The sequence below is a fragment of the Carettochelys insculpta genome, chromosome 27 (assembly GCF_033958435.1).
Source record: "Carettochelys insculpta isolate YL-2023 chromosome 27, ASM3395843v1, whole genome shotgun sequence".
In the NCBI taxonomy this organism is placed as follows: Eukaryota; Metazoa; Chordata; order Testudines; family Carettochelyidae; genus Carettochelys; species Carettochelys insculpta.
Window position 1 is genome coordinate 13,296,109 of NC_134163.1, and position 26,491 is coordinate 13,322,599.

The following is a 26,491-nucleotide window of genomic DNA, read 5'->3' on the forward strand; positions in this document are numbered from 1 at the left end:
TCACCGAGGATGCGTCGTTGTCTTCAAGCAACACATGCGACGAATAGAGTCCATCCTTTTCCCTGAAACCAAAGAGCAAGAAGACTGCAAGGGAAGGGATGAAGATCCACAGCATCCTTCAGGGTCAGAGCATCTCACCGTCGCATGGGCCCAGTCCCCTAATTCCCTGAGACACCAGGGTCTTGGGTAGTGTTCCCTGTAAGCTGGGAACTGGGGTGGTCACCCAGGAGAGATTCAGGTGCCACCCAGCTGTTAGCAGAACCCCCACAGCCACCAACAGTGTTTCTATAGGTGGTGCACATCCACACATCTTGGTGCACATAACAAATTTTATTCTGCCCAGGGATGGGGAAAAATAGAGGGAATGGGTGAAACAATAGAGGTTATTTAAGGACCCAGTTGTCAGGCAGGCTTTTTTGTGCGGTGGAAAGAAGATTGCAATGAAAGCAAGGAACCATTTGGTGGCACAAGAGAGCCAGCTAGAAAGGAGGGGCTAGAAATGGTTTGTTTCTCATAAAGGTCACTGGTACGCTGCAGCTGCGGGGCGTGGTATTATGCCTTGCCTCTGCCTGACAAGAATGACACAGCGAGAGAGAGACCCAAGTGCTGATTTCTGAATGGGGTGCTGGATTGCTTGCACAGATGCAAAACTGCCTGCCTCTCCCGAGCCGCCTCTCTGCCGGCGAAGGGGGCACCTGAAACCTGAAATCCTGGGATTTTCCATAGCCAAGAGGGCTGAGATCACAAGCTGAGCATTTCAGCAGATCACCGCATAGCTGAAACCTTCCAGTCTGGGAGTTGCTCCAGAATGACCCAGCCAAGTTGGGACCGTTTGCAACCCGGGCCTTGAGCTCTGGCTCAAAGAAGCAGAACCGTAATAGAAGAGACGCGGAGGTGCAATGAAGGTGGGGGGATGGTGTTTTTCTTGTCAAGTCACCCCAGATGTTTGGAACTTTCACGAGCTACCATTGAATCGGGGCCGGATGAGCACAGAGCTTTACTGAATGTGCTGCTCCCCCTGCAGCTATTCCCTCTCTGCAGTCAGGGTTTGGTAATACAATCAAAATGAATATTCATCCAGTTGCAAAGAGCAACTAGAGGAGATGCTCCAGGATGATGCAAGCGAGTGGCAGAAGGAAGTGCGGTCAGAAATAGAGGACACCCGCTGATGTCTTGAGATTGTCTCCAGAGACAGCAGAAATCAGGACAACAGATCTCCAAAAGTGCCCATCCTCAATGGCTGGGGATATTTGCTGCCTCTTGTTACGTTTGGGCCCCACAGAGAGTTACTGCCAGGCTCTGTGAAAACCAGGCGTGAGCCCTAAAAGAGCACGAAGGGTGTGGAGGGTCAGGACAAAACCATGGGGCAGGAAGAGGCATCATGAGAAACACAACAGGGATGAACATCTCTGGATAAGCCCAGTGTGCAGGTCTCTACAGGCGGAGATTTGGGGATAGAATTTTCCCTCAGTGGAGAATCCTGGGAACTGCTTTTCGGTCCATCTGCCTGTTTGACATTGGTCTAAGTGGGCGGGGTGGGAAGTCGCAGCAAGAATCAGTCTCTGAGACACACCTAGCTGGAAGTTAAGTCCTCACTGCAGCTCCCAGCCATGCCGACCTCCAAACCGGGAGCAGAATACTGGATCGATGGGTCCCGGCGCAACGCCGCCCTGGAGGACTTCTACACCGTGGGTCCAGAACTGGGAAGGTAACCACTTGGGGTTATGAGTGTTTTGTTCATGGTGTGGGTGAGCTTTGTGTTTCTTGCTCCTCACAGTGCCTCTTGGGGGCCAGGTGGATGTGTCGAGTGCCTGTTAGATCAAGAGGCTGGCGTGATATGTGGAGAGGGTGTGCCTGTGATTGGGAGAGAGGGGCCAATGGCTTTCATGCAATCATGCAAACCAGCTGCCAGACCAGGACAGCCTCTGGTAAGCTGGGATGGGCAAACAGCCGCCCAAGCTGCTTGCCAGGGTTAGCCCCTAGCGGGTCGCCAGTTGCTTTCTTTACCAGCATGTTCACAAGTACAACCACTCGCAGCTCCCATTGGCCACAGGTCACCACCGTTCCTGGCCAATGGGAGCTGCGGGAAGCATCATGGGGCAGCCTACCGCTTCCTGCAGCTCCCATTGGCTGGGAGCGGTGACAGGCAGCCAACAGAAGCTGCGTACAGCTGTACCTGCAGAGACACACCTAAATAAAGCACCTGCTGGCCACCCTGGCAGGCCACACCCGGCCCATGGGCCACTTCCTGCCCACCCTGTGGAAGGCATGGGGCCGTTCAGGGGTATAGGAAAAGGCAGAGTGCCTTCAGTGGCTCGTGGTTGATGTTAAGATCAGGCCCCCTGACAGGGTGAGGTAAAGGGGGCAGCTGCCCTGGGCACGGGCATTTCAAAGGGCACCACGGTCTGGGCGGTGCTAAGGGCTGGCCACCCTAAGCCCCGCCCCTTCTGTGCTTGGCCCCACCCACTCGTGAGCACCCCTCTCTGACCAAGGGGGCGGCGTAAGGTCTTTGTCTAATCATCTTCAAGGTTCTGGGCCTCGGCTTTGACTAGCCCTGTCCACAGTGCTGTTGGGTTTCGTGTTAGGCTTGTGGCCAGTCTTCAGCCACTGAACCTGGGCCTTACCCAGGGCTAAGCTCAGCTTGCACTCAGTGCTGTCATAGTGCTGCTGGTCTTCTTGATACGTATAGACCTCCCTGAGTCAAGCTCCTGTGAGGCACTGCCAGACCTTAGCCCCACAGCTTCTTTTATATCCTCCTGCTGGGGCCTGATTGGCTGCCACAGAGACAGCCGCTCTATCCTGCTGGAGGACCTCTTTTCTGCTCCTTTCGCTGGGATGGGGTGTGGCAGGCCTCTGGCCTCCTGTAGGGGCTATTGGGGCTTAGTCCACCCCATCACAACAAGGGATCAGGAAACAGGGGTAAACACGGAGGTGTCAAAGTCTGCAGATGATGCCGAATTTACTCAAGATAATTAAATCCAAAGTGGACAGCGATGCGTTATAAAGGTTCTCACCGAATGGGGTGAGTGGGCAACAAAATGGCAGATGAAATTCAGTGCTGATAAATGGGAAGTAATGGACATGGGAAACATCATTCCAACCACACGGACAAAATGAAGGGGTCTAAATTAGCTCTTGGCACTGGACAAAGAGCGTTTGGAGACATATTAGATAGTTCTCTGCAAACATCCACTTAGTGCAAGGGCGAGCAAACTTTTTTTTGTCAGGCCCCACTTTTTGTCCCTACAATTAGCAGGGCCCCCCAACTTTCTAGTGTATTCCAAACTAATGGAAATTTTGATTATGTTCATATGGGCGGGGGAAAACCCTTGGGCACATGTAAGAAAATAAGTCTGTAGAATGTGTAAAAACTTTCATGAATCGGTAGATAAATGTGAATGCACAGACATAAAAACAGTGACAGATTTCAATGTTTTTAAAGAGATGGATGAGCCCGAGTCCCAACAGCCAATCGTGCTGTGCCCCCCCTTATGAAAATTCATGCCCCGCCTCCGAGAGGGCCTGCCCTCCCTTTGTGCACCCCGACATAATGAGCAGAGGCAGCACCATTAAGGAAGAGACAGATAATATGACAGAAAATATCATATTACCACTATGTAAATCCATGACACGCCCATTCTTTGAATAGTACAGGCAGTTCTGGTCACCCCATCTCAAAAAGTATATATATTAGAAATGGAAAAGATACAGAGAGAGGCTATAAAAATCGTTAAGGGTGTGGAATAGTTTCTGTATGAGGAGAGATTAAAAAGACTGGGGCTTTCAGCTTGGAAAAGAGACGGTTTGGGAGGTGTGATAGAGGTCTGCGCAGTTATGACTGGTGTAGAGAAAGTGAATGAAGAAGTAGTATTTGCCCCTTTTTATAATACTGGAATGGGGAGTCACCCAATGAAATTAAGAGGCAGTGGGTTTAAATCAAAAGGAAGCGCTTCTTCACATATCCCAGAGTCAACCTGTGGAACTTCTTGCCAGGGGACCATGTAGAAGCCAAAGCTATAAACTGGGTTAAAAAAAAAAATAGATAGGTTCATGGCGGATTGGTCCACCAATGACTATTACACAAGATGGCGAGAAAAGCCACTGCAAGCTCAAGGTGTCCCTAAGGCAGTGGTTTTCAATGGTGGTGCAGCGACATACTGGTCTGCCTTGGGAATTGTCCAAACGTGCCCTGAAATGTCCTCAATTTCCCCTTGCCAAGGCTCTTTGCAGAGCTACTGCAGGGGGAAATCGATGACCCCATGCTAGCTGGGGCTCAAGGAGCCAGGCTGCCTGCTCCCTGCTGTGGCAAGCGGGAGGGTGAGATCTGGGAGATGCTTTAAATGCTGCATCCCGGCTCCAGCCAGCTGGTGGGGAGGAGGAACATTCATGAGCAATCGACTCAGCTGAAAAAAGCAGGTGTGCGGTGGAACTGTTTGTCTCATTGAAGTGCGCCGCATGACTGAGAAGGTTGGGAATGCTGCCCTGACTGTCTGACCCTCAGACGCTGGGCCTGGACAAGGGATGGGTCGTTTGAAATCGCCTTGTTCTGGGCCTTCCTTCCCTTTGAGCTGTCTGGCACTGGCCAGCGTCAGACATCAGGGTACAGGTGAGACGGCCTATTGCTCTGGCACAGGAGGGCCGTTCTTATGGTCATAAGCACAAGAGAGTTCAGGAATCGTAAACAGAGAATAGAGCCGGGGTTTGAATCTGGCCCATCTTGCAAAGGAAGTTCTGTAGAAGTGTTACTCCCTGTCTGGTCCTTGAGGGCTGATGCGCAGTGAATGTGGCGGGTCTCAGCAGCGGTGCCAACAGCTGCTGTGGGCCCTGGAGCAAGATGGGAGAGAAGCCAGGTGCTGGGCCTGGGAAGGGGGCGGGGTGTGGCCAAGGGTGTTCAGGTGTGTTGTGGACAAGACAGGAGAAGTCATTCTTCCACTCTACTCTGCGCTGGTTAGGCATCAGCTGGAGTATTGTGTCCAGCTCTGGGTACCGCAGTTCAAGAAAGATGCGGAGAAATTAGAGAGGGGTCAGAAAAGAGCGACAAGAATGATGAAAGGTCTAGAGGATGTGGCCTATGAAGAAAGGCTGAAAGAATTGGGCTTGTTTAGTTTGGAAAAGAGAAGATTGAGGGGGAACATGATAGCGGTTTTCAGGAATCTAAAAGGGTGTCATAAGGAGGAGGGAGAAAACTTGTGCTTTTTGGCCTCTGAGGATAGAATAAGAGGCAATGGACTTCAACTGCAGCAGGGGAGGTTTAGTTTGGACATTAGGAAAAACTTCCTAACTGTCAGGGTGGTCAAACACTGGAATAAATTGCCAAGGGAAGTTGTAGAATCTCCATCTCTGGAGATATTTAAGAACAGGTTAGATAGATGTCTAGATGAGATGGTTTAGACAGTACTTGGTTCTGCCATTGGGGCAGGGGCCTGGACTCGGCCTCTCAAGGTCCCTTCCAGTCCTAGTATTCTATGATTCAGCACTGCCCCTCTCCTTGCATCACAGCCATGTGCAGCCAAAGTAGCAGTGGTGGCAGCTGGAGCTCTGGGCCCCTTTGAACCACCAGGCCTTGGAGCAACTGCCCCCCTGTGCTCCCTCCTGTCAGTGAGCCTAAGTCTCATTCTAACCCCTCCCAGGCTCTTGTCCACAGTATAAAACCCACCAGCACAACAGTCCAGCTCTCGTCAGTATGGATGATAAAGCTAATGCCTCAACGGCTGGGGATTGTCCATTCGGTGGACAGACATGTCACTTATCACTGACAGGTCCTAACATAAAGTTGTGGTATTGTACCGGGCAGGACATGTGCTCCTGTGTCCGGACTTGTTCTAAACCAAGCCGGGGTGACATTTCCAGACTTGTCCCTCTGTTGGAGAGAAATGAGATTTTTAAAGGAGGACAAATGTTGTGCTTCAGCCCCCAGATGTGTCTTTTTAAGCAACTTTTTCTTCTCCAGCAAGGGCCATGGATTGTTACTATTTCTTATTTGTATTGCAGCAGCACATAAGGCGGCCACTCCGTCAGGGTTCCGAGCCCGTGGTGCTAGGTGCTGTACCAACCAATAACGCAGTCTCTGCCTCCAGAGTGCTCACAACATGCAAAGGGCTTGTTGATGTCAATGGGAATCATAAAATACTAGAACAGGAAGGGACCTCGAGAGGTCATCAAGTCCAGTCCCCTGCCCTTGAAGCAGGACCAAGCACCACCTAGACCATCTCTGATAGGTATTTTTCTGATCTGCTCTTAAAAATCTCCAAAGGTGGAGATTCTGCCAACTCCCTAGCTAATTTATTTCATTGCTTACCCACCCTGACAGGTAGTAAATTTTTCCTGATATCCAACCTAAACCTCCCTCGGTGTGGTTTAAGCCCATTGCTTCTTGTCATGCTGGAGGCCAAGGAAAATAATTTTTCTCCATCCTCCTTGTAAAAATCTTGTAGGGACTTGGAAGCGGTTACGTCCCCTCTCAGTCTTCTCTTTCCCTGCCTGTGTTGTGTTTTCTCCCTCCTGCTTCAATCCATGCTGCCCCTCGGGTGTGAGGCTACGTTAACAATAACATGTTAACCCTTGAGGGCTCCACTGAGTGCTTGTTCACCATTTTAGTAGCAAGACATCCTTGGGAAACATTCCATTCTCTGATTCTACCACTGCTACCAAGCTTCACAATCGTCATTGGTGTGAACAGTATTAAACTGTTTAAAATTGCTTAAAACTTATATTATATATGTATATACTGTCACTTGTGTGTTGACAAAAATTTGCTGGAAAACTCCCTCCCCACTTTACATTAATTTTTATGGGGAAATTGGATTTGTTTTAACATCGTTTCACTTAAAGTAGCATTTTTAGAAACATAACTACAACGTGAAGTTAGGGGTTGCTGTAAGTAATCTCCTTTGCAAATATCCTTGCAACATAAAAGTCTGGTGGAAGCATAGGCAGGAAATGTGAAGGTAACACTAAAACCCTTCCCTTAATTTAATAAGTGTCACCAACTCTTGTGTTTTTATCATGAGTCTTGCAATATTTGGAGCTTTTTGGTTTGTTTTTACACGGCACCCACTGCAGTGCAGTCCTCATATGAATAGGGGTCCTGGATCCTCCTGCAACTGAAGGAAGTAATTAAATAGAACAAATGTACCATAAGCATCATCATTATTGCAAAGAATTTGCTCTGTTTTATTCTCATCATCTGTAAGCCAAATGCATGTGGCCGGAGGGCTGGGCTTGCATTTTTTTGCGTGTTTGGGATGCACAGGACTGGAATACACACACAGATGTGACTAGTCCTCGCAGCTCCTGCTGATTAAGAACAATCCTCCAGGACTGATTTCCGAAAGCGCTTGCACGCTGACGTCAAAGGAGGCTGTGGCTCCCCAGCGCCACAGAACACCAGGCCTTCCGCACCGATGGAAGTGAACAACCAGGCCTCCAGACTCTTGGGCCAAAGTCGTCTATTCAGGGACCACTCCAAAGAGATGCTGAGCACCAGCAATCTGTGTTGCCGTCAGGAGGATTAGCCAATGATCCTGGTCTCTCAGGATGAGACTGTTCTGACCCGTGGCAGGGCGAGGGTCATGCTGTGTTTCCTACCCCCTTGCTGAGACCCTGAGACAACTCTGCCATGGTTGGGCTTGTCTAATCATAGAATCATAGAATTCTAGGGCTGGAAGGGACCTCAGGAGTCATCGAGTCCAGCCCCCTGCTCAAAGCAGGACCAACCCCAACTAAATCATCCCAGCCAGGGCTTTGTCAAGCCCAGACTTGAAAACCTCTAGGGATGGAAATTCCACCACCTCCCTAGGTAACGTATTCCTGTGCTTCACCACCCTCCTGGGGAAATAGTTTTTCCTAATATTCAGCCTACACCTCCCCCGCCCCGTAACGTCGGACCATTGCTCCTTGTTCCGTCATCTGTCACCACTGAGAACAGCCTCTCTCCATCGTCTTTAGAGCTCCCCTGCAGGAAGTTGAAGGCTGCTATCAAATTGCTCCTCAGTCTTCTCTTCTGCAAACTAAATAAGCCCAAATCCCTCAGCCTCTCCTCCTAGGTCATGTGCTCCAGCCCCACCTCTTCTTTATGAGGCCACATCCTTTCTGCCCAAGGCCTCGCTCTTTCCAGGAGCACAGAGCCAGGCCCCCCTGCACATTGCCCTGCTCTGGGCATGTCTACACTGCAGTAAAACATGCAGCGGGTCCAGCTCAGCTGACTTAGGCTCCAGGGGCTCCCGTTGTGTGGCTATAAGGTTGGAGTGCTGCTCAGGTTAGAATCAGAACTCTGAGATCCTGCAGGGAGGGAGGGTCCCAGAGCCATAGTCTGAAAGTCCACACTGCAATTTTACAGACTCACAGCCCGAGCCCTGCAAACCTGAATCTGCTGACCTGGCTGAGCCGGGGTGTTTGATTGTGGTGCAAACATACCCTTCGAGAATGGACCCTGTCTCCATCAGAGTAGCTCTCCACCCATTGGTTTTGGTCCAGGCCCCACAACGTAGCCCAAAATTCTTCCCTTGATGCACCATATTGCACAGTCCTTTGTGGTTGCAGAGGATTGTGGGATTTGAGGTATGAGAAGAAACAATGAGAAGTTTTGAGCTGGAGCTGGGTCTGCAGTAACTGGCTGCTATAAGGTGAATTTAGGACCAGATTTCGGAGACGTCAGATTTCAGAGCCTGGCTGGAAATCTGGACTTTCTTCTATGACATGTTCCACTTTGGCCAGTTGGAAAATGGACAGAAAAATCCATGATTTTGGAACCAAAAAAAAAAAATCACTCGTAAGGTTCCCACTAATCGTTTCCCTCCATGTGCAGAATAATTTTTAAAGGCATGTGCAAATGTGCACCACCAGCAGAAACAAAACCGAGCTGCAGGCGCTCTGCTAATCAGTTGGCTGGCATTTGAATTTCTCCTGAGCATCCACACAAGCACTCGGCCTACAGGGAATGCTTCCTTCCTGTTTGCCATCAGAAACCCCAGTAAAAAAAAACAACTTTTTTCCAGTAAAAAAAGCTTCCAAGGGAAAATGTGACGAGCTCTATTGAAGGCAATTTTCTGTCTGCTGATGGTGGAAGTCAGACTTTGATGTGGCTTCTCTTGGGAAATAATTCTTTTTTGTTATTTGAATAAAACAATGAGCAATCTCTTAGCATTGTGCAGATCGATGACCACCTGAGAGCCATACACTCTTTATGCCAGCTGGGCTGTAATCCCTTGGTAGTGACCTGCACTTAGGTAGTTTCTGTTATAGATCAAAATGAAAACTGGAGTGGAACGGATAACAGATGTGTGTACTTTTGGCTTTAGGGCCAGTTGTTTCAAACTGCTGCCTCCAAGGGCTTTCTAGAGCAGGGATGAGCAAACTTTTTACATTGGGCTCACTTTTTGTCCCAGCAGTTAGGAGACCCCTGCCAACAACCTGTCTAACGTAATCCAAGCAGTTGGATGTTTCAGTTATGTTCAGATGAAAAAAAAAGCCTTTCAGCACGTCTAAGGAAATAAGTTTGTAGAACGTGAAAGCTTTATTAATTGGTATATAAATGTGAATACACAGACGTAAAAACAGGAACAGGTTCCAAGATTTTTAATGAGATGGAGGAGCCTGAGAGCCAGCAGCCGATCGTGCTGCTCTCCTCTTACGAAATTGCATGTCCTGCCCCCCGCTTTACTCCCCCCGTTCTACAGCATCAACCTTTATATTTTAACCAGCTAGCTCGCTTGCCTCATGAGTATTCCAATCAACATGTACAGGTCATTATTAAACAACCCAAAATAAAAAGGAAAAATGTTCAAATGCACAAAGGAAATTCTTCCATAGAAGGGGAGGGGCAATTAGACAGGTTTGACATGTGCATTAATACTGACACCAGGTCCTCAGGGCTGTTCAAATAAATACATGGTTAGGAAAGCTTTAAAGCGCTTAAATTTTTATCCTGCTCTGTGCAGTAAGCGTAACTGAGCCTCTGTGTGTAAATCCTTAATTAGGGACTTCTTGTAAAAGCTGGTTGCTCTTCCTTCTTTGCGACCTATTAAACCCTGTCATTGTCGCAAGTGCAGAAGAGCTTTTAAATCTGTTTGTTGTACTCAGCTATGAGAGTACAAGAGAGGTTGGAAAGGGACTGGACTAAATGAGGTAGGTTGGTGAACTGGTTAGAGCACCTAGATTCAGCTATAAGAAACTTGGGTTTAATTCCCTGCTCTGCCACAGACCTCCTGTGTGACCTTAGGCAAATCACTTAACTGCTCTGTGCCTCAGTTTCCCATTTGTAAAATAGAAATACTACCATGGCCCCACCTCACAGGGGACTGTGGGGGTAAAGACACTGGCAAGTCTGTGAGCTGCTCTGATGTTATGGCAATGGGAACAATAGACACACCTTGGAATGGCAGCTGCAGAAAACTAGAAAAGAAATAGATCTGTTGGTTTTCGTTCATAGCCCTGTGCATCTACAAAGGCACCAGGCTGTTTTAAGGCCTGATGTGACACTCATTGGCATCGCCTCTTGACCCTAGGGGCTTAGAATCAGGAGCTTAGAGAACAGTGTTCAGCACAACTGCAGACAAAATACTTCTGCATCACTGGAGCAAAAGTTCAGCTATTTCTTGCCTCTTTTTAATTTAATTTAATTTTATTTTGCTCCTGTAGCTCTTCAGTATCCAGTGCCTAAGCCAGAAAGCTTTCACGCACACGAGTGGTCTTTACTCCTGTGACTCAGTCCATTCATTTAAGGCTTGATCCTGCACTACTGAAACCAGTGAGAACTTTGCCGGTGGACTGTGATAAGCACAACACACACACACACACACACACACACACACACGGCAGAGGGCCAGCATAAGATGTGCCACATTCAAACTCTGCATAAGTGCTGAAAATAAGAGTTTCCATCACTGTTCCTTCGAATTTGTCCCGTTCATGTGCAGAATAAATTTACGTATGGGCACTAAGGCGAGGGTAGATGTGCACCACCAGTAGAAATACTGGCTGTGGATGGCTGTGGGTGCTCTGCTAATCAGCTCGGCGGCATCTGAATCACCCCTGGGCGGCTGCCCAAGCACTCAGCTGACGGGGAACGCTGGTTTTGGTATTGCATGGGCCTTGCATTGGCCGTGCACAGGGGGCGTCAGTTTCACTCCTAGGTGAATGAAGGTTTGCAGAACAGGGCAGAGCGCCCATTTTCTCCAGCTGGTGATTGAGCAGGTGGCAGTGTTCAGTGCTTTGCTGGATCAGGGCCTTAACCCTGATGGAACGTTTCATAGCTTGACCCCATTCTAGCGCTGCAGCTGATCTCCCATTCCTTTGATTTTCCTGGGAGCAGGAGAGGACCCAGGGTCTATTAGTAACACTAACAAAGCTCTTAACTGCAGGACAGCTTCAGCGCAGGGCTAGACACAGCTCTGCAAATACCCCTGCCCCCCGCCCTTTTTTTTTTTTGTGGTTCACTGGCAGTTCAGCGAACTTAAGAGAGGAAATCATTGCAGGATGGTCTGAAATGAATTTTTTTAATGATTCAGCATGTCGAAAAGCAGCAACAGCAAAACAGTTTTGAGTCATCTGAAATGTTTTGTGCAGCTTTGGAGCTCTATAACATATTTTAAAGCAACACTTAAGGCGATTTATTTTCAAGTTGCACTGTTTCCTTTTGAAAATAGCAAAATAAAATATTTTGATGGCTTTAGAATTTTGTTTCCTGACCAAAACAATTCAGTGAATTTGACATGAATTCGTGAACTATTTCTGTTGATCCAAAGCTGTACTTTTTCCTCGAAAAATTTTGGTTGAAAATTTTTTCTTAGCTTTACTGCTGTATGAATGAAAAACCCTGGAAGGGTGGAGGAATCTCCACGATGCCAGTAAAAACCAGAGGCAAAGATCAGCTGAAGTGTATGTTAGCTCTCGGCTTTGTGTCGCCTGACATTAATACCACAGACATATGGATTATATGAATGCTTTGCCGGAGAAAAATAGCACAGCAATCAGGATGAATGAGCACCAAGGGAACTGAATTTAAATTTCATTCCTACGGGCTTTGGGAAGTTGTTTTACTCTCTGGCAAATGATGGGAAGCTAATACTTGAACTTGAAAACCCATCTGCTTTATGTTCCAAGGACTCTTGAAGGCTCATAATAACTGACAAGGTTACAGCTGGTTGCAATGGAGATTCTGCGCCATGAATCAGTTACCCTCCTTGTCAAAGTCAGGGGGCCAAGTCTCAAGTACTCCAGTTCTGCATTTGAAGGAGGCTGAAGTTAGGAAATTAAGGGAATTTAAAGATACATGTGTACTCCCCACATTATTGTAACATCCACCCCCTGGAGTAAGTTAGAGCAGCCTCGGGGCTGGACATCGGCTGTGCCCTGGCAAAGGGGTCTTTTCAGGGAGCTTCATGGATTGCAAGAGAGCTCAGCTGTACGGAGGTGAGTTGCAGAGGCCCTGTAACAGAAGTGGTAGTCAGTTCCCCCCTAAACACATGTTTTGTGTTTTGCATGGGGCGGGCAGAGAGAGAGGTGTACTGACAACTCATGAAGGATGAGAGACGAGGGGAAAGGAGACCAGATGGTGTGCTGAGTTCCTGCAGCTCTCAGTGAAGTCATTGGAGTTATTGCCAGGGCTCACGCCCTCTTAATATTTGGCCCTAAAAGCCAGATCCAGGGCCCAGCTCTCTCTCACACAGCGGTTTGCACCAGCACAAAGTGGATGTACCGCACTCCCTGGCTCATTCTCACTAGAGCTGGCCACTAGGCTGTGAAGCAGGCTCCAATCAGCTGATTTTGGGGAGAAAAAAAAAAGTTCTGATCCTTCAGAATTCAGACGGAGGCTCTCAAATGGCAAGGAGCTAAGTTTTTAACCAATCGGGAAACTTTCACTATGTGATTAACCAATTGTAGTTGATAAAATAATATGTGGTCAATGTACTGAGAAATACACACACACACGCTCACACAATTAAATATTTCCCCAGTCGTAGTGTTTAACGTGAATATATAGTGCTATAGACAATGAAACAATGAATTCACGCTCCTGTGGGTTTTTGGGTAATGTTGATCGATAATTTGGCTCTTAAACCAGTGAGGTCTGAGTATTGCTGCTTTCAAGCAACAGCACAGCTAAAAAGATCAATTGTGTTCTAAGTAAGCCCTTCCCCCGCCCTCAACACTTCTGTAGCTGAGTACCTTCCAACAGAGTCCTATGAAATGTGACTAACGTCTGTCACGGGTCTGTTTTCTGGCTCGTACGCAGAAATTTCTGGGGTGTGTGGGTGCTTTTTTTTTTATTTTATTTTTTTGCAAATGTGGACTGCAATTTTTTTAAATATAAAGGAATTCACAAGAGCCGTGCAATGAGTGTGCATAAGAGAGCATTTGAGTGGATCCAGTGAGTGATAAAATGATTTTGTTATAACATGCTAGAAATGTATACAGGAAAAAAGGTTTCACAGAAATTATCTTCTGGAATCTTGCTGTAATATCATAAGTGCCCCTAACTTTCCTGTTGCTAGTGGCTAAGGTTATGCTGGGAATGTAGATCCTTTCCTGCTCCAGGGCCAGTTCTCTAGGCTGGGTGCTGGCCAAGGAACTACAGCTCCCAGGGTGTCTTGGGTTCCCCCATCATACCCTGCAGGCTCCCCCTACATAGTGCAGCAGGGCGGAAGCGAGAGAAACCAGTCACATGGGGGAGATATATTGGCATCCTTTGTGTGCACACACACACTGCCTAAGAGCCTGGTTCTTTTCTCCTCTCCCCATGGGGTGGGGTGCATGCAGTGGGGTGTTTTGTTTTGGAGCTATACCTATCCTTACATACATGGAACTGCACACACTGCTGTAGGATTATGTTTGAGAACACAAGGACAAAGAAATGCAGCTGGCACTTGGAATGGAAGGTGGTGAGATTCGTGGCCATCCAGAGTTACATTGATTCCAGAGTCTTGGGGAAAATTCCGCCTCCCACCTTTTTGTCCATCATCAACTGAACTGTTTTGCTAAGTTACCACTGTGCAAATCCACAGATGGCAACTGACCAGAAGACACAGGGTTGCAGGGGTGTCTGAGGTGCTGGTAAAGCTTCTATTGCTTTGCAGTTCTAGGTGAGAAGAAAAAGGCTCAGGTGGAAGCTGCAGGGCACCCCATTATGAAAACTAACTCTTCGGTGAGAAAATAGGGGCTTCTGAGCTGGAAATCAGGAAGGACCAATTTAATGAAAAAAAGCCCACAAAAGGCCATCTGATGTGAGCCAGAGCACACTGTGAGAAAAGTTAATCCAGGTTCGTGACGCTCTGGAGTTGCTGGGGAAAATGGAATGGATTAATCTACTGAGCAGACTTTGATTTCAGTAAAGCATTTGCAACACCAGCTTTGGGAGAACAGATATTTATAGCCTGTTCTGGCCTTGTTTTTATTCACTATTATTTGTGTTGCACTAGCATTGAGGGGCACCTGGGATGGCGAAGTGCGCTATAAGGCTGGGGGAGCTGAACAAACACAGAACAGAAAGATCGGCCTCTGCCCCCCAAAGAATGTACAATCAATAGCAAGTAAATTTTATTATCCAGCAGTGAAAGCTTTCTTCAGCCCCCTCCTCCACTGCAAATCAAGGGACATTTAGCCAGCTTCATCACCTCCTATGATGCAGACACCAGTATTCCCTATAAGCTGAGTGCTTGGGCAGCCACCCAGGTGAGATTCAGGTGCTGCCCAGCTGATTAGCAGAGCACCCACAGCCAGCAGCACATGAGTGGTGCACCTCAGCACATGCCTTAGTGCACAGAACAAACTTTATTCTGCCCATGGATGGAAAAAAAATTAGCAGGAACACTGGCAGGCACTAGAGAGAAATTGCAATGGGCTATTCAAAAGCAGGGGTCCAGCTGATGCCTCCCAGTTTCAATCAAATTAATTTTTCTCCTTCATACACACACACAAAAAGAGTCTGTATTCTCAGCCCTTCACCCGTCTTCTTAATTTTTTTCCCACATCTTGAAGTGCCAAGTATGGTATGTCAGAGGTGACAGAAAACTGTTCTCCACATACATTAGTCGCTTACAGCCACGCTGCCTCAGGTACCTTGAAACTGACCAAGCATAACGCCTTCTGCAGGCTGGTTTGATTTGTAGGCAATAGTTTCTTTTAATCAAACAGTGAATCATGGCATTCAGTTTAAAGAAGAGGTGGGGGAGGGAATCCATAAAGCAGGATTTCAAGTCCATTGTTGGACAAATGAGCATAGACAAGGGATATATATCTGGTGCAGAGAGGAGGGCTTTGGACTATTGTACAAATCCGTTCCAAAGAAAGATTGGCTTGAACAAAAAAAAATGGCCAGCCAGGGAGTCAGCTAATAATTTATTCCCTGTAAAAATTATTTGCTGAAGGATATAGGGTTGCCAGATGTCTCACAATCTTCAGGACGGTCCCTAATATCCATGCCAAATCCTGTGTCTCGGGGTGGGGGTGGGGAGCTTGTCATGGCAATTCCCCTCCCCGCTGGGGTTCCTGTGGCTGGGGATTTCAGCAGGGCACAGCACCCTAGCCAGCGCCCAGCTGCAGGGCTGCCAGGGACCACCCCCCCATCCACCATCTAGGGTTCCTGCAGCTGGGGCTGCTGGTGGGGCTCCATGTTCTTCACACCCTGGTTGAAAATCTGGCAACCCTAGCATTGCATTGAGGAACAAACAGTAGTCCCGGCATCTGAAATCGTATCCGCATGATCCTGGGTCTGCAGGGCTGGGGACTTAACTCCTGTATGCGTTTGATTATTGATGGTGAAAACGTGGATTTTTACCACATAACTATAAAATTAAAGGATCTGCCTCTCGGTGATGTCAGCTGAGAATGGGAAGCTGTGGTCTCAAACAGCACTGAGTGCAACATACCAAACCTGCAAGTCAAAATCCAGTTGTGTCTTAGCAGTGTTAGTGCCCCCTTCTCCCCACCCCCACCCCTGCCTGGTGAGAGACTCTTCAGTTGCACCCGCGCAGGAGCTGGAATGAATAGAGTGCTTTCCTTGCATGTTAGACTGGGAAGACCTAAGAAAGGGGAGGGACCAGCCAGCCTGAAGGCATGGTCACCCCTGCGTGTATGAGGCCTGATTTACAGCTATTTTGGACCAATTCTTGGGACAGGGACAGCTTTCAGCCCTCTTTGTGCTTGCTGTATTCTGGGTTATGGAGGCCCTGGGAGTAAGCTAGAGCAGCCTCAAGGCTGCTCTCTTTTACGTTCTGTTTCCCTTGGGCCCTGGGAAATGGCGACCAGCTTCGGGGGCAGTAAACTCCAGTTACAACCCCCATCCAGTCTCTCAGGTAGGGACTGGGATCAGGGTGTACATAGCTCCAGCAGCATACCAGCCACAGGAGCCCTGGGCGCTGGGAGGGTGGGTCAGAAACGCCCTGGCCCCAGGAGCATCTCCTCATAGCAAGGGCAAAACTTGGCCTGTGTTCTTTGGCTCCGCTGCAAACAATGATATTGGATAAAGTTTACACTCACATTAGAAGCAAACCCAGGTTGTGTTGGACAAATTCTGCTGTTACACATTTCCAGCCAACTGGTAAACAAGCACAATGATATCTCCCTTCACGGTCAAGGTTGATTACGGCTATTTACACAGAGCTTTCAATAGAGGAAAAAGGTGGCTATTTTTCTGGCAGCTCAGTCACTGGGCCAGCATTACAGACTGACTGCCACATACCTCATGTGTCTAAATCCTGCTGCTGCCGGCGATAATGTTATCAGCAAACAAAGGGTAAGGCTCTCTGACACGCAAAACTGAGCATCTTGTAAACGCTGAGCTGATTATTTTTAAATGATTATTATTGGGCTCTAAATAAGCCAGGCAGAAAGTTCACATTGAATCATGGATGAGTGAAACCCCCTGAAGATTTAGGTGCCACCCAGCTGATTAACACGGCGCCTGCAGCCGGCAGCATGTGTTTCTGTTGGTGGTGTACATCTGACAATGCACATAAATTTTATTCCACACATGGGTGGAAAAACTTTGGGAGAATTCTGGCAGTTAGCCCTGGACAAAGCTCACCCCCATGTAGCTACACTCTATTTTTAGCATGCTAGCTCCTAGCGAGTGTATGCATCTCCTCCAGGTCTGTACCCACAGAAATAATCCCAGACTTATCCTGGGCTCCAGGAACTAGCTGGGATGTCAGGAGACCTGCGTCTAGTCTCAGCCATGCAACTGGGTGGCTGTGTGATTTAGAGCAAAAGCTGCTACCATGATGCCCAGTGCCTCAGTTTCCCCGTCTGTAAAATGGGGATGATCACACTCACCTAGGCTGGGCGTTAGCTCTTCTGTCAGTGATGGTGGCTTCTACAGAGCAGTGGTGGCATGCGTCAAGGAAAAGGGGCTGAGCTGGGGGAGCGTTATGTGGCATTGAAAGCACCATGGTAGCATAAGCCATCCTGGTGCCGAGGAACAGGGCGGGGCCTCTGAGCACTGGGGGCTCACTCAGGGAGCGCGTGTGTTGTATGTTCTCAAGAGCATCCCCTTCCACACCCAACAAAGGCATAACCTCTTCTTAGGCCTCCGCTTGCTGCAGCTTCACCGTTTAGGGGATCGGGAGTGGGGCTGCGTCTTTCTGTCTTAAAAGCTGCTTAAGGATTTAGACCGCCTTAATATTCCCTTTTTAATTAAAATGGTTTTACCGAGGAAAGCCGGAAACAATTTGGGGCAGCGGCGGGGGGGGACATTAAGCCCCTCGTAAGAGTGAGCACACTGAGTCTGCTGCAATAAAATGTCGATGACGGCAGCAGAACGAGTGGCTCCCAAGCACTCTATGACAGTGCCCATCACCCCCCCAGCCCCTTCCGCAGGGCGCGATGGCGATGCCATCACAGTTGTGAGTGCAAACACTCAATACCTAGATCTACATAGAGCTTGCCAAAGGAGCTGTCATGTCCCCATTTTAGAGATGGGAAAGGTGAGGCACAGAGCTGGAAGTAACATATCTGAGGTCATGCAGAAGCAAAACCTAGCTGTCCTGTGCCCCACTCCAGTGCTCTAGCCCAGGGGTGTGCAAAGTGGGGGGGTGGGCCCCCTCATGGAGGCATAACATTTCATAAGGGGGGGCACAGTACAATCAGCTGCTGGGACTCAGGCTCATCCATCGCATTAAAAATGGTGAAATCTGTTCCTGTTTTTATGTGCATGTATTCAAATTTATCTACCGAATACTAACGTTTTTACATTCTACAGACTCATTTTTGTGCACATGCCAAAAGGTTGGTTGGTTTGTTTTTTTCATATGACCATAACCAAATTTCTCTCGGTTTGGATCACATTAGACTGGTTGAGGGGGGCCCTGCTCATTACAGGGACAAAAGCTGGGGGCTGACATAAAAAGTTTGCTCGCCTGTGCTCTAGCCACTAGCCATCAGTACCTCCCACCTGTACCCCAGGTGACAAGAAGTGCCTTAAAACATGGCCCCTTGACTCCATAGGGAGGTGCATGACTCAGTCGCGGAGCTCAGGTCTGCACTGCGCGGGGATCCCCGCAGTGCTGAGCAAAGTCCTGCCCCAGCGGGGGGCTGTAATGAGTGTAACCCCCAGGGACGGGTTGCCCAGTCTCCACTTTGCCTGTCCCCCAGTACAGCTCTAGGATCTGGACATACCAACCTGAGGGCGATTACAAGCAGCCCCCCAAAAGAGGCACGTTAGAAGCAGAGCATGGGTGTAGGTGATGTGACGGAGCAAGTCTCAGAGCTGGGAAGCTGCATGACCTCCTTAGCCCTTGTATGGACAAGGCTCCTCTCCCAGGCTAGCTAAGACCTGACTCTTAAATTTCAGAAGCAAGCAACAAATCATCCCTCTTTATCCATCCTAACCTAATGTTAAGAAGAGCATCAGCTCCCTCTTTGCAGGCTGTCCTTGAATAGGCATGACTTCTCCGACCAGAGGGCTGGTAATGTAACCACCCACAGGTGGACTCAAACCTGGGACTACTGGAGCTGAGTGCTGGAGCCACTACAGCCAAGATCAGCAGCCTTTCCAAGGCAGAGGGCCAAAATTAGACCTTTTGACCTCTATGGAGAGTCCAAGTGCTGGTGATACTTTTTAAAGTCACTAGTAGTCCTACTTACAACGGTTCATTAATAAATAAATGCAGAGGCCGAGCTTTCCCGTGGAAGTGGTGGTTGGGAGCATTAGCTGTTTTTTTATTAACCCACAGGCGCTCTGGCTTTGAGCAAACTCCTGGCTGCATGGGGGAAGAGGGGCGGGGCTGAGCTCCTGCCTCTCGTGCTGATGAAAATCGGCTTGCATACTGCTCTTGGCACCCATGCCAGGGGTTGCTGACTCCTGCTTTACAGCTGGAGCGAAAAGCCAGCGGGTTCTCAGCTAGAGGCGGCCCGTTCTTTCTCTCTGTAAGTGGTCTGGGTGCCACGTCCATGGGACAGCGACCCACATCCCTAGGTGTGTGGGTTACAGTAACACGGCTGATCTTTCCTTCCTGTAGGGGTGCCACGTCCGTGGTGCACAGCTGTCAGGAGAAAGGAACCCACCTGCCATATGCAGCCAAAATCCTAAAAAAGACGGTAAGTAGCTGGGAGGCTGCGACATCGTGGGTTAGATGAAGGCGCCTCAGTGATTTCCAAAAGGGTCTGAGCAGGCAGAAGCCACCCGGCAGAAGGAACAGGAGGGAAAAATACGAGTGCAGCCAAAGCGGACGGGCAGAGCCCTGCAAATCCGCTGGCGTCCTCAGGGATCCGCAGGGATGGATGCACATATCTGGGGCTCGTGTGTGAGGACCCAGATGTGGATACAAAATTTGCATCTAGAGCCCTGCACATTTTCAGCCACCTATTTTACATGCCCAGATGGCTGGTGAGGGGACGGTTCCTGGCAGGGGGGTGCTAGTCACATGCCCCCCACCAGGCTCCTTTGGCCACAAGCCCCTCCTCTCCCTACCTTTGTTCTGCCCCTGCCCCTCCTCTCGTTGTCCTTGCTTTGCCCTTCCCCTCTCTGACCCAAATCCACGCACCCCTGCTCTGGCCTGCCCAGTGCTCTGGCTGCACCACTTCCGCGAGTGTGGGGGGTGGTCCCTTCCCGTGGCGTGAATGTGGGGGGGGGGCCACTGGTGGGGCATATGACTCCCTTGTGCACTCCCCACATGTCATGGAAGTGAAGAGGCTCCTGCCAGGGTTTGGATTTAGGCCTGGATTGCAGCCAGACTGCTAAGACCTGCAGCAGTCCAAGCAGCTGTTTCTTCCCTCGGTAGTTTGGGCTGTGTGATGAGGGGGTATACGACCCCCCACCCCGAGCAACAAAGGGTTAAGAGATCTCTTTGCGCTCAGCCAGCCCTACCCCAGCTGGAAGAATTAAATGGCAATTTTGGAGACCTGCAGATTTGAGGGAACCCTGAAGGGTCTGACGCAGCTGCCCAAGGGAGCCCTCCTTCAGGGAAAAGAGGACTCACCCCAGAGACAACTAGGGAGGGAAGTGTCTTGTGACCTCAGACACTGGCAACTCTCTCGTACATCTTTTGGTTGGGATTTCCCCGCCCTGCAAAGGCCTTAGAGCTGATACCGCACAGGACGGTGGGGGAAGAGGCCTGTTCTGTAGGGGAGCCTCACCCGGTGTCGGGGGTTTGCTTGGGAACAGGATGTCCCCCTCACAGACATATTTAGACCTCCTTGAGCAGAAGTGGGAGAAGCAGAGGGTGGTTAAAATGATCTGGTTTGGAATGAATTCCAGCCTGGTTTTCCCCAGCCGCCGAGGCTTCTGCATTGATGTGCAGCTCACACCAGATGCACAGAAGGTTGTGCATTGGAAAGATGTGTGTTGCACTTACTTTGTTTATTTTTAGATCGACAAAAAGATTGTACGGACAGAAATCGGCGTCTTGCTACGGCTTTCGCACCCCAATATTGTGAGTACAAATTATGTGGCCAGGCCTGCTGCCGGGGCGAGGGTTTTGGGAGGAGACAGAGGGGCAGTTGCCCCAGCGCTCGGTGATTCAAAGAAGCCCGGGACTCCTGGCTGCTGCTGCTGCTACTGTGGCAGAGGCAGAAGGCAGAGCCCTGGGCCCTTTAAATTGCTGCCAGAGCGTTGTACCACAGGCTCTGTGTGGCTCTGAGGGCTGGGGACGGGCAGATGCACCATGGTCCAGGCCACGTGGAGGGTTCCACCCCTTCTGGAGTGCGGGTCCGAGCCGCCCCCCGCCACCTTGCATAGAGGTTCAGGAGGCTGCAGGCTCCCCTGCACGGTGCTGCTGTGTGACATAAATCCACTTATGTGCTCCCAAGGAGGAGTCTGTGATGATGAGGACTCCATCTGCAAACAGCTAGAAGATAACGAGGAGATGGGTAACAGCCAGCATAGGTGTGTCAAGAACAAATCATGTCAAACCAGCCCGATAGCTTTCTTTGACAGACTAACAAGCCTTGTGGATAAGGGGGAAGTGGTCGACCTGGTATACCTCCTAGACTTTTGATACAGTCTTGCACAACCTTCTTATCAATAAACTAGGGAAATGCACCTAGAAGAGGTGGGTACATAACTGGTTGGATAATCATTCTCAGAGATATATATCAGAGAGGTGGCCGTGTTAGCCTGTAGCTTCGAGAACAACAAGAAGTCTTGTGGCACCTTATAGACAAACAGATATTTTGGAGCATGAGCTTTCGTGGGCAAAAACCTGCTTCATCAGATGCATGAGTTGCGGGGGGGGGTTGCATCTGATGAAGCGGGTTTTTGCCCACGAAAGTTCATGCTCCAAAATATCTGTTCGTCTATAAGGTGCCACAAGACTTCTTGTCAGTCTGAGGGGAATTTTCACAACACTTTGCAAAGAGAGGCTGCTGAACTCTCTTTTATATTCAAATTCGACACATTAACACGTGGTTTGAACCGGGATGGGAGTTTTTTAGGTCATTATAGGGGTTCTTTTGCATACTTGGCTTAATCTAATTCTTGACTCCCCCCATCCCCTACTCTCTGATCTGCTCACCTTGATATTTTTCTGATTTGTCAACCTTGATTACTAGTTTTGGTCCTCTGTGCCTTAAATATTGAGTCTGTTCTGGTCTGGCTATGGTCTGAAGAAGGGGTCTGTCCCACGAAAGCTCACCTAATGAATTATTTTGTTAGTCTTTAAAGTGCTACTGGACTGCTTTTTTGTTTTCATTCTCAGAGCGAGTATTTAGCAATCATGCCTAGTCATGTCGGAAGGACATCCTCAGGGATCACTTTTGGAACCAGATTATTCAATATGTTCATCAAGGGTATTCAATGTCTTCATCAACGAGTTTCCAGGCGTCGCTCTAGTTTTCCAGCTCTGATCAGCAGCATCAACGGCAACAGTCACTGTGGGTCCCAGGGCTGGGGGGCCTTGCTCTGCGCCCTGGAAGGGGCGGGGCCCGGGGCAGAAGGGGCTCACCAAGCGCAAAAGGGGCGTGGCCTAGGGCAGTGCTGCTACAGCAATTCAAAGGCGCCTGGACTAACTGCTTCCTTTGCCCCCCGTCATCAGCGGGGACTGATCAGGACTCTAAGCTCCTGTCTCCCAGTTTCCATTCCGGAAATGATTTCTATCCAGGAGATCAAACGAAAGACGAGGAACCTGCTTGTTGTTAACGAATCCTGCAAAGGAAGATAAAGTCAGGGAGGCCAGGCCATTTCTGGTAAGAGCTGGGCTCTCTGCCGCTCGCCAGCTTGAGCAGAGTGGCATTGATATAACCCAGCAGGCAGAGGATAATGGCAGCTGAACTGGAACAAGTGGTAACCCACGGGAACAGATGTCAGTACAGAAGGAGGCAGCCTAGATAGCACCGTCTTGTCAGTTCACATGTCACTGAGACAACACACAGCTCTGTCTACTCTGCCCAGCTGCTGGTCCTGCCACGGGCTGAGCACCAACGCATCCCATTTTGCTGCTGGGACTGTGCACCAGACAGAATCAGACCCTTCCCTTATTTTCTGTCTCCAGACATTTATTCCTGGCTTGTTTACTTCCACGACTAACGTGGAATTAGCAGGAGACCTCTGACGACAAAACCAGATGGCTGCTTTCTGCCTTCCTGCCATGCACGTGTGCAGCGCTGTACAGTACAGGGCAGCAGAATCTGGCCAGTTATTCAGGAAACAGAAAACCATCCACCCAGCTCCTGATATGTCCACCCTGATGTGTCCGCCACCAAACTACTGTAGCCAGCTGCCCTGGGGCTGTCACAAAGGATAGAAAACTTAATTCATCCACCCGAGAAATAGATGCAGCTACCAGCCAGCTACACAGACATAACCAATTGGAAAGATTTACTATTTAAATCACAATGGTTTGGTAAGGTTCCACTCACTCTCTAGTTCAAATGATTCTTTAAATGATGTTTTATTTCATTATTTCCTCTGGTGACATCTCTACACTTCTTCCTGTCATTCAGTGCCAACCTCGAGAGATAATAGGATTGTAAACTTTTGAAGTTAATAGGAAAATTATAGCACTTCCATGTAGTATTAGAATACAGTAAGCTGCCACTGCGTTGCATACACCAAGCTATGTAGGTAATGATTAAAGCCCCATGAAATTTGTAGTGTCACAAGACTTAAGATCTGTGAAATTTCCTGGTTTTCTTTTTTCCATTTTAAAAAACAGGCACAGGATGCATTTTTATGTGATCTAGTAATTCCACGTTTGCTGCATTAGCACAAAGGGCCAGCGCAGGCAATCTCATTTAGCATCATCATCACCATCAATAACCGTGGGCTCAGCGCCCGTTGGTGTCTGATGCCTCTCTCACTATTTCCTTCCATCTTTCCCTGTCCAGTGCAGAGTGGCTTAGTTTCTGTAGACTAGCTCCACACCAATCTACTACATCATCTACCCATTCTCTGTGGGGTCTGCCTCTCCTATTCAAACCATCCATTATGCTGAATACCAGGGTCTTGATTTTTCGTTCGTCGTTCATTCTGCAACTATGTCCAAATAGTTGTAGCTTCTGTTTTATAACCTTCTGCAGCAGGTTCTCTTTCGGCTGTGTCTTTCTGTATAATTCCTCATTGGTGACCTTCTGCATCCATCCTATTCTCAGAATCTTTCTATAACAACTCCTTTCGAACACCAATATTCTTCTTTCCCAATCTTTCATTATCACCTTGTCTCACATCCGTACAACACGCTGCTAAATACACACATTTTTCAAGACGCCCAGCTTCGTTCTTAAGCTAATTGCTTTGCTTTTCCAGATCTTATCCATCGCCTTCAACTCACTCTTGCTTTCACTATTCTAGTCGCTATTTTCTTCTTACAGTCTAGGTCATATGTTATGTTGCTCCCCAGATATATGAACTTCTCTGCATTTTCTAGTTCAATACCATCAACACTGATTTTCCTTCCTATTTCCTTATCTCTAAACACCATTGTTTTTGTTTTATCGATGTTCATAATCAGTCTGTACCACTTCCCTTCTTCATTTAACACCTGCAGTTTTCGCTAGCTTCTCCTTATCTTCCTCAATGATAATTATATCATCCACCAACCTCAAGTTGTTAATTCTTTTCCCATGCACAGATATCCCTTCTACCTCTTCTTTGATCTTGTCCATCGCTCTCTCCAGATGCGCGATGAAGATTCTTGGTGATATTGGATCTCCTCGTCTCGTACCTCTACTTGTTTTAAACCAACTTCCCAACTCCCCACATGTTCTCACCGCTGCCTCCGCATTATCACTGATATCTTTCAACAACCGTATCAGTCTGCTATCCACTCTGTGTGACTCCAGCACCGCCCAAGTCACTTTCTGATCTATACTGACCAATGCCTTTTGAAAATCGGCAAAGCAAGTGTATACATTTTTGTTCTTTCGTCGAGCTTTCTCCGCTATCAGTCTTAGTGCCAATATCTGCTGTACATTTAGCATCGTATTTTCAAAAAATATCTTCAGGGAATAATATTTTCCCCCCCTTCCTGCATCACAGAACGGCCTGTGAGTCACAGGTGACTTTTTCAGAGGTGCCTAATGGCCTTAGGAGCTCCATGTCACATTTTGGGAATAGCTAGTCTCTTATTCCTGACAAACAGCTGGACAATCAATAACTCAACATGCAGGTGATGTGGGGGGTGGGCAGGGATACACAGGGGGCCACATGGATCCCTCCAGCCTTGCCCCACCCCACCCCCGCACTCACCATGCTGCTTCTGAAGAGAGTGGAGGCAGTTCTGCCCTTCTGCAGATGCTCGCACGGCTCCTAGGCAGTGCTGCTCCAGGGGAGGCACAGGGGCTGCCCCGCACACACCAGAAGCAGCGCGGTGCTTCTGCAGGAAGAGGTAGGTGGGGACCAAGAAGGGACCAGGGGAGGCAGGGCATGGGCAAAGCAGGGTTGGGGCAGCAACCTCCAGACAGGGAGTATCAGGGTCTCCTCCTCTCTTTGCTCCGCATAGGATAGAGTAACTAGGCCCACACCTACGCTCCATGGGCTCTACATAGTGTAGGTGTAGCCTGCAGCCCTATAAGGGGGTCTCCTGTCACCATAGAAACTCCGTTGTTCTGAGCAGTAGTAATTAGGGTGAGCGAAAAGTTCTTCCATGAACCAAGCGCCTACATGGGAGCTAGGTCAGCCCAGCGCCAGGGCTGCGGGGGGTAGGGATTTGTCACACCCCTCAGCGGCTGTGACAACATTGTAAGAGCAGAGCAGGCCAGAGAATCTTGCCCAAGAGCTTCTGGTTGAAATCCTGGCCCTGCTGAAGTTCAGTGCAAAGCTCCATTAACTCCAGTGGGCCAGGCTGTCATCCTTAGGGGTAAAACTCTGCAATGAACAGAACCTGCAATGGCACGGGAGGGGCGAGGGCAAAAGCTTTGCAAAGCCGCAGGAATCACACAGCCGAGGTCAGTCCTGCGTCCTGGTGGGGATAGAGGGACTGTTCAATTTAAAAAGCTTTCGTAGGGTACAGTGAATTCCACTCACAATTAATGAGCTTCGGGATTTAGGGAGAGCCTGTGCAGGGCATGCTGGTCTGTTTCCTTGTTCTGATTGGCAGTTGTTTTTTTAATGCCTGATTAAGTGAGCAAACCTGTTTGGAGCAGTTAAAATGCCATGTTCAAATGAAAAAAAAATTGGCATCTAGGCCGACAGCAGTCCTGTTATGATGATAATAAACTTGTTACATTTATGCAATCTGTTCTTCATTTATTTATTCCTCTCCCCCCGCCGAGCCTCCTCTGCATGCCTCTCATGAATGAATGAATGTGTTCTCAGAATAAATTGACTTAGCAGGGAGCACAGGGCGGGTGGAGCTGTTTGCGCTGCAGCTGATTTGTAATTGATGTGTTTGGGAAAAAAAGACCCAGTTCAGGCAAGGCAGCAAGACCTGAGAATAACCTGTCCCTGTTCTTTTCAGATCAAACTGAAGGAGATCTTCGAAACGCCCTCTGAGATTGCGCTCATACTTGAACTAGTGACAGGAGGCGAGCTTTTCGATAGGTATTCAGCTAGACCTTCCTTGAACCTGCAAATCGTTAATAAAAGCAACACCTTTTAGCAAAAAACGTGGAGAATGGCAGG

At 48.7% G+C, this 26,491-nt stretch overlaps 1 protein-coding gene across 2 annotated transcripts in view; it reads left to right on the top strand.

The window, feature by feature from the left end:
* Positions 1-585: 585 nt before the first annotated feature.
* Positions 586-26,491, top strand: part of LOC142002446 (calcium/calmodulin-dependent protein kinase type IV-like) — a 45,819-nt gene continuing 19,913 nt past the window's right edge. For both annotated transcript variants that reach the window (XM_074978574.1, XM_074978575.1), the window contains exons 1-4: positions 586-1,708; positions 19,455-19,533; positions 20,805-20,867; positions 26,328-26,410. In XM_074978574.1, the coding sequence (XP_074834675.1) occupies positions 1,611-1,708; positions 19,455-19,533; positions 20,805-20,867; positions 26,328-26,410 (323 nt within the window). In that variant the 5' untranslated portion in view covers positions 586-1,610. The remainder of the gene's footprint in view (positions 1,709-19,454; positions 19,534-20,804; positions 20,868-26,327; positions 26,411-26,491) is intronic.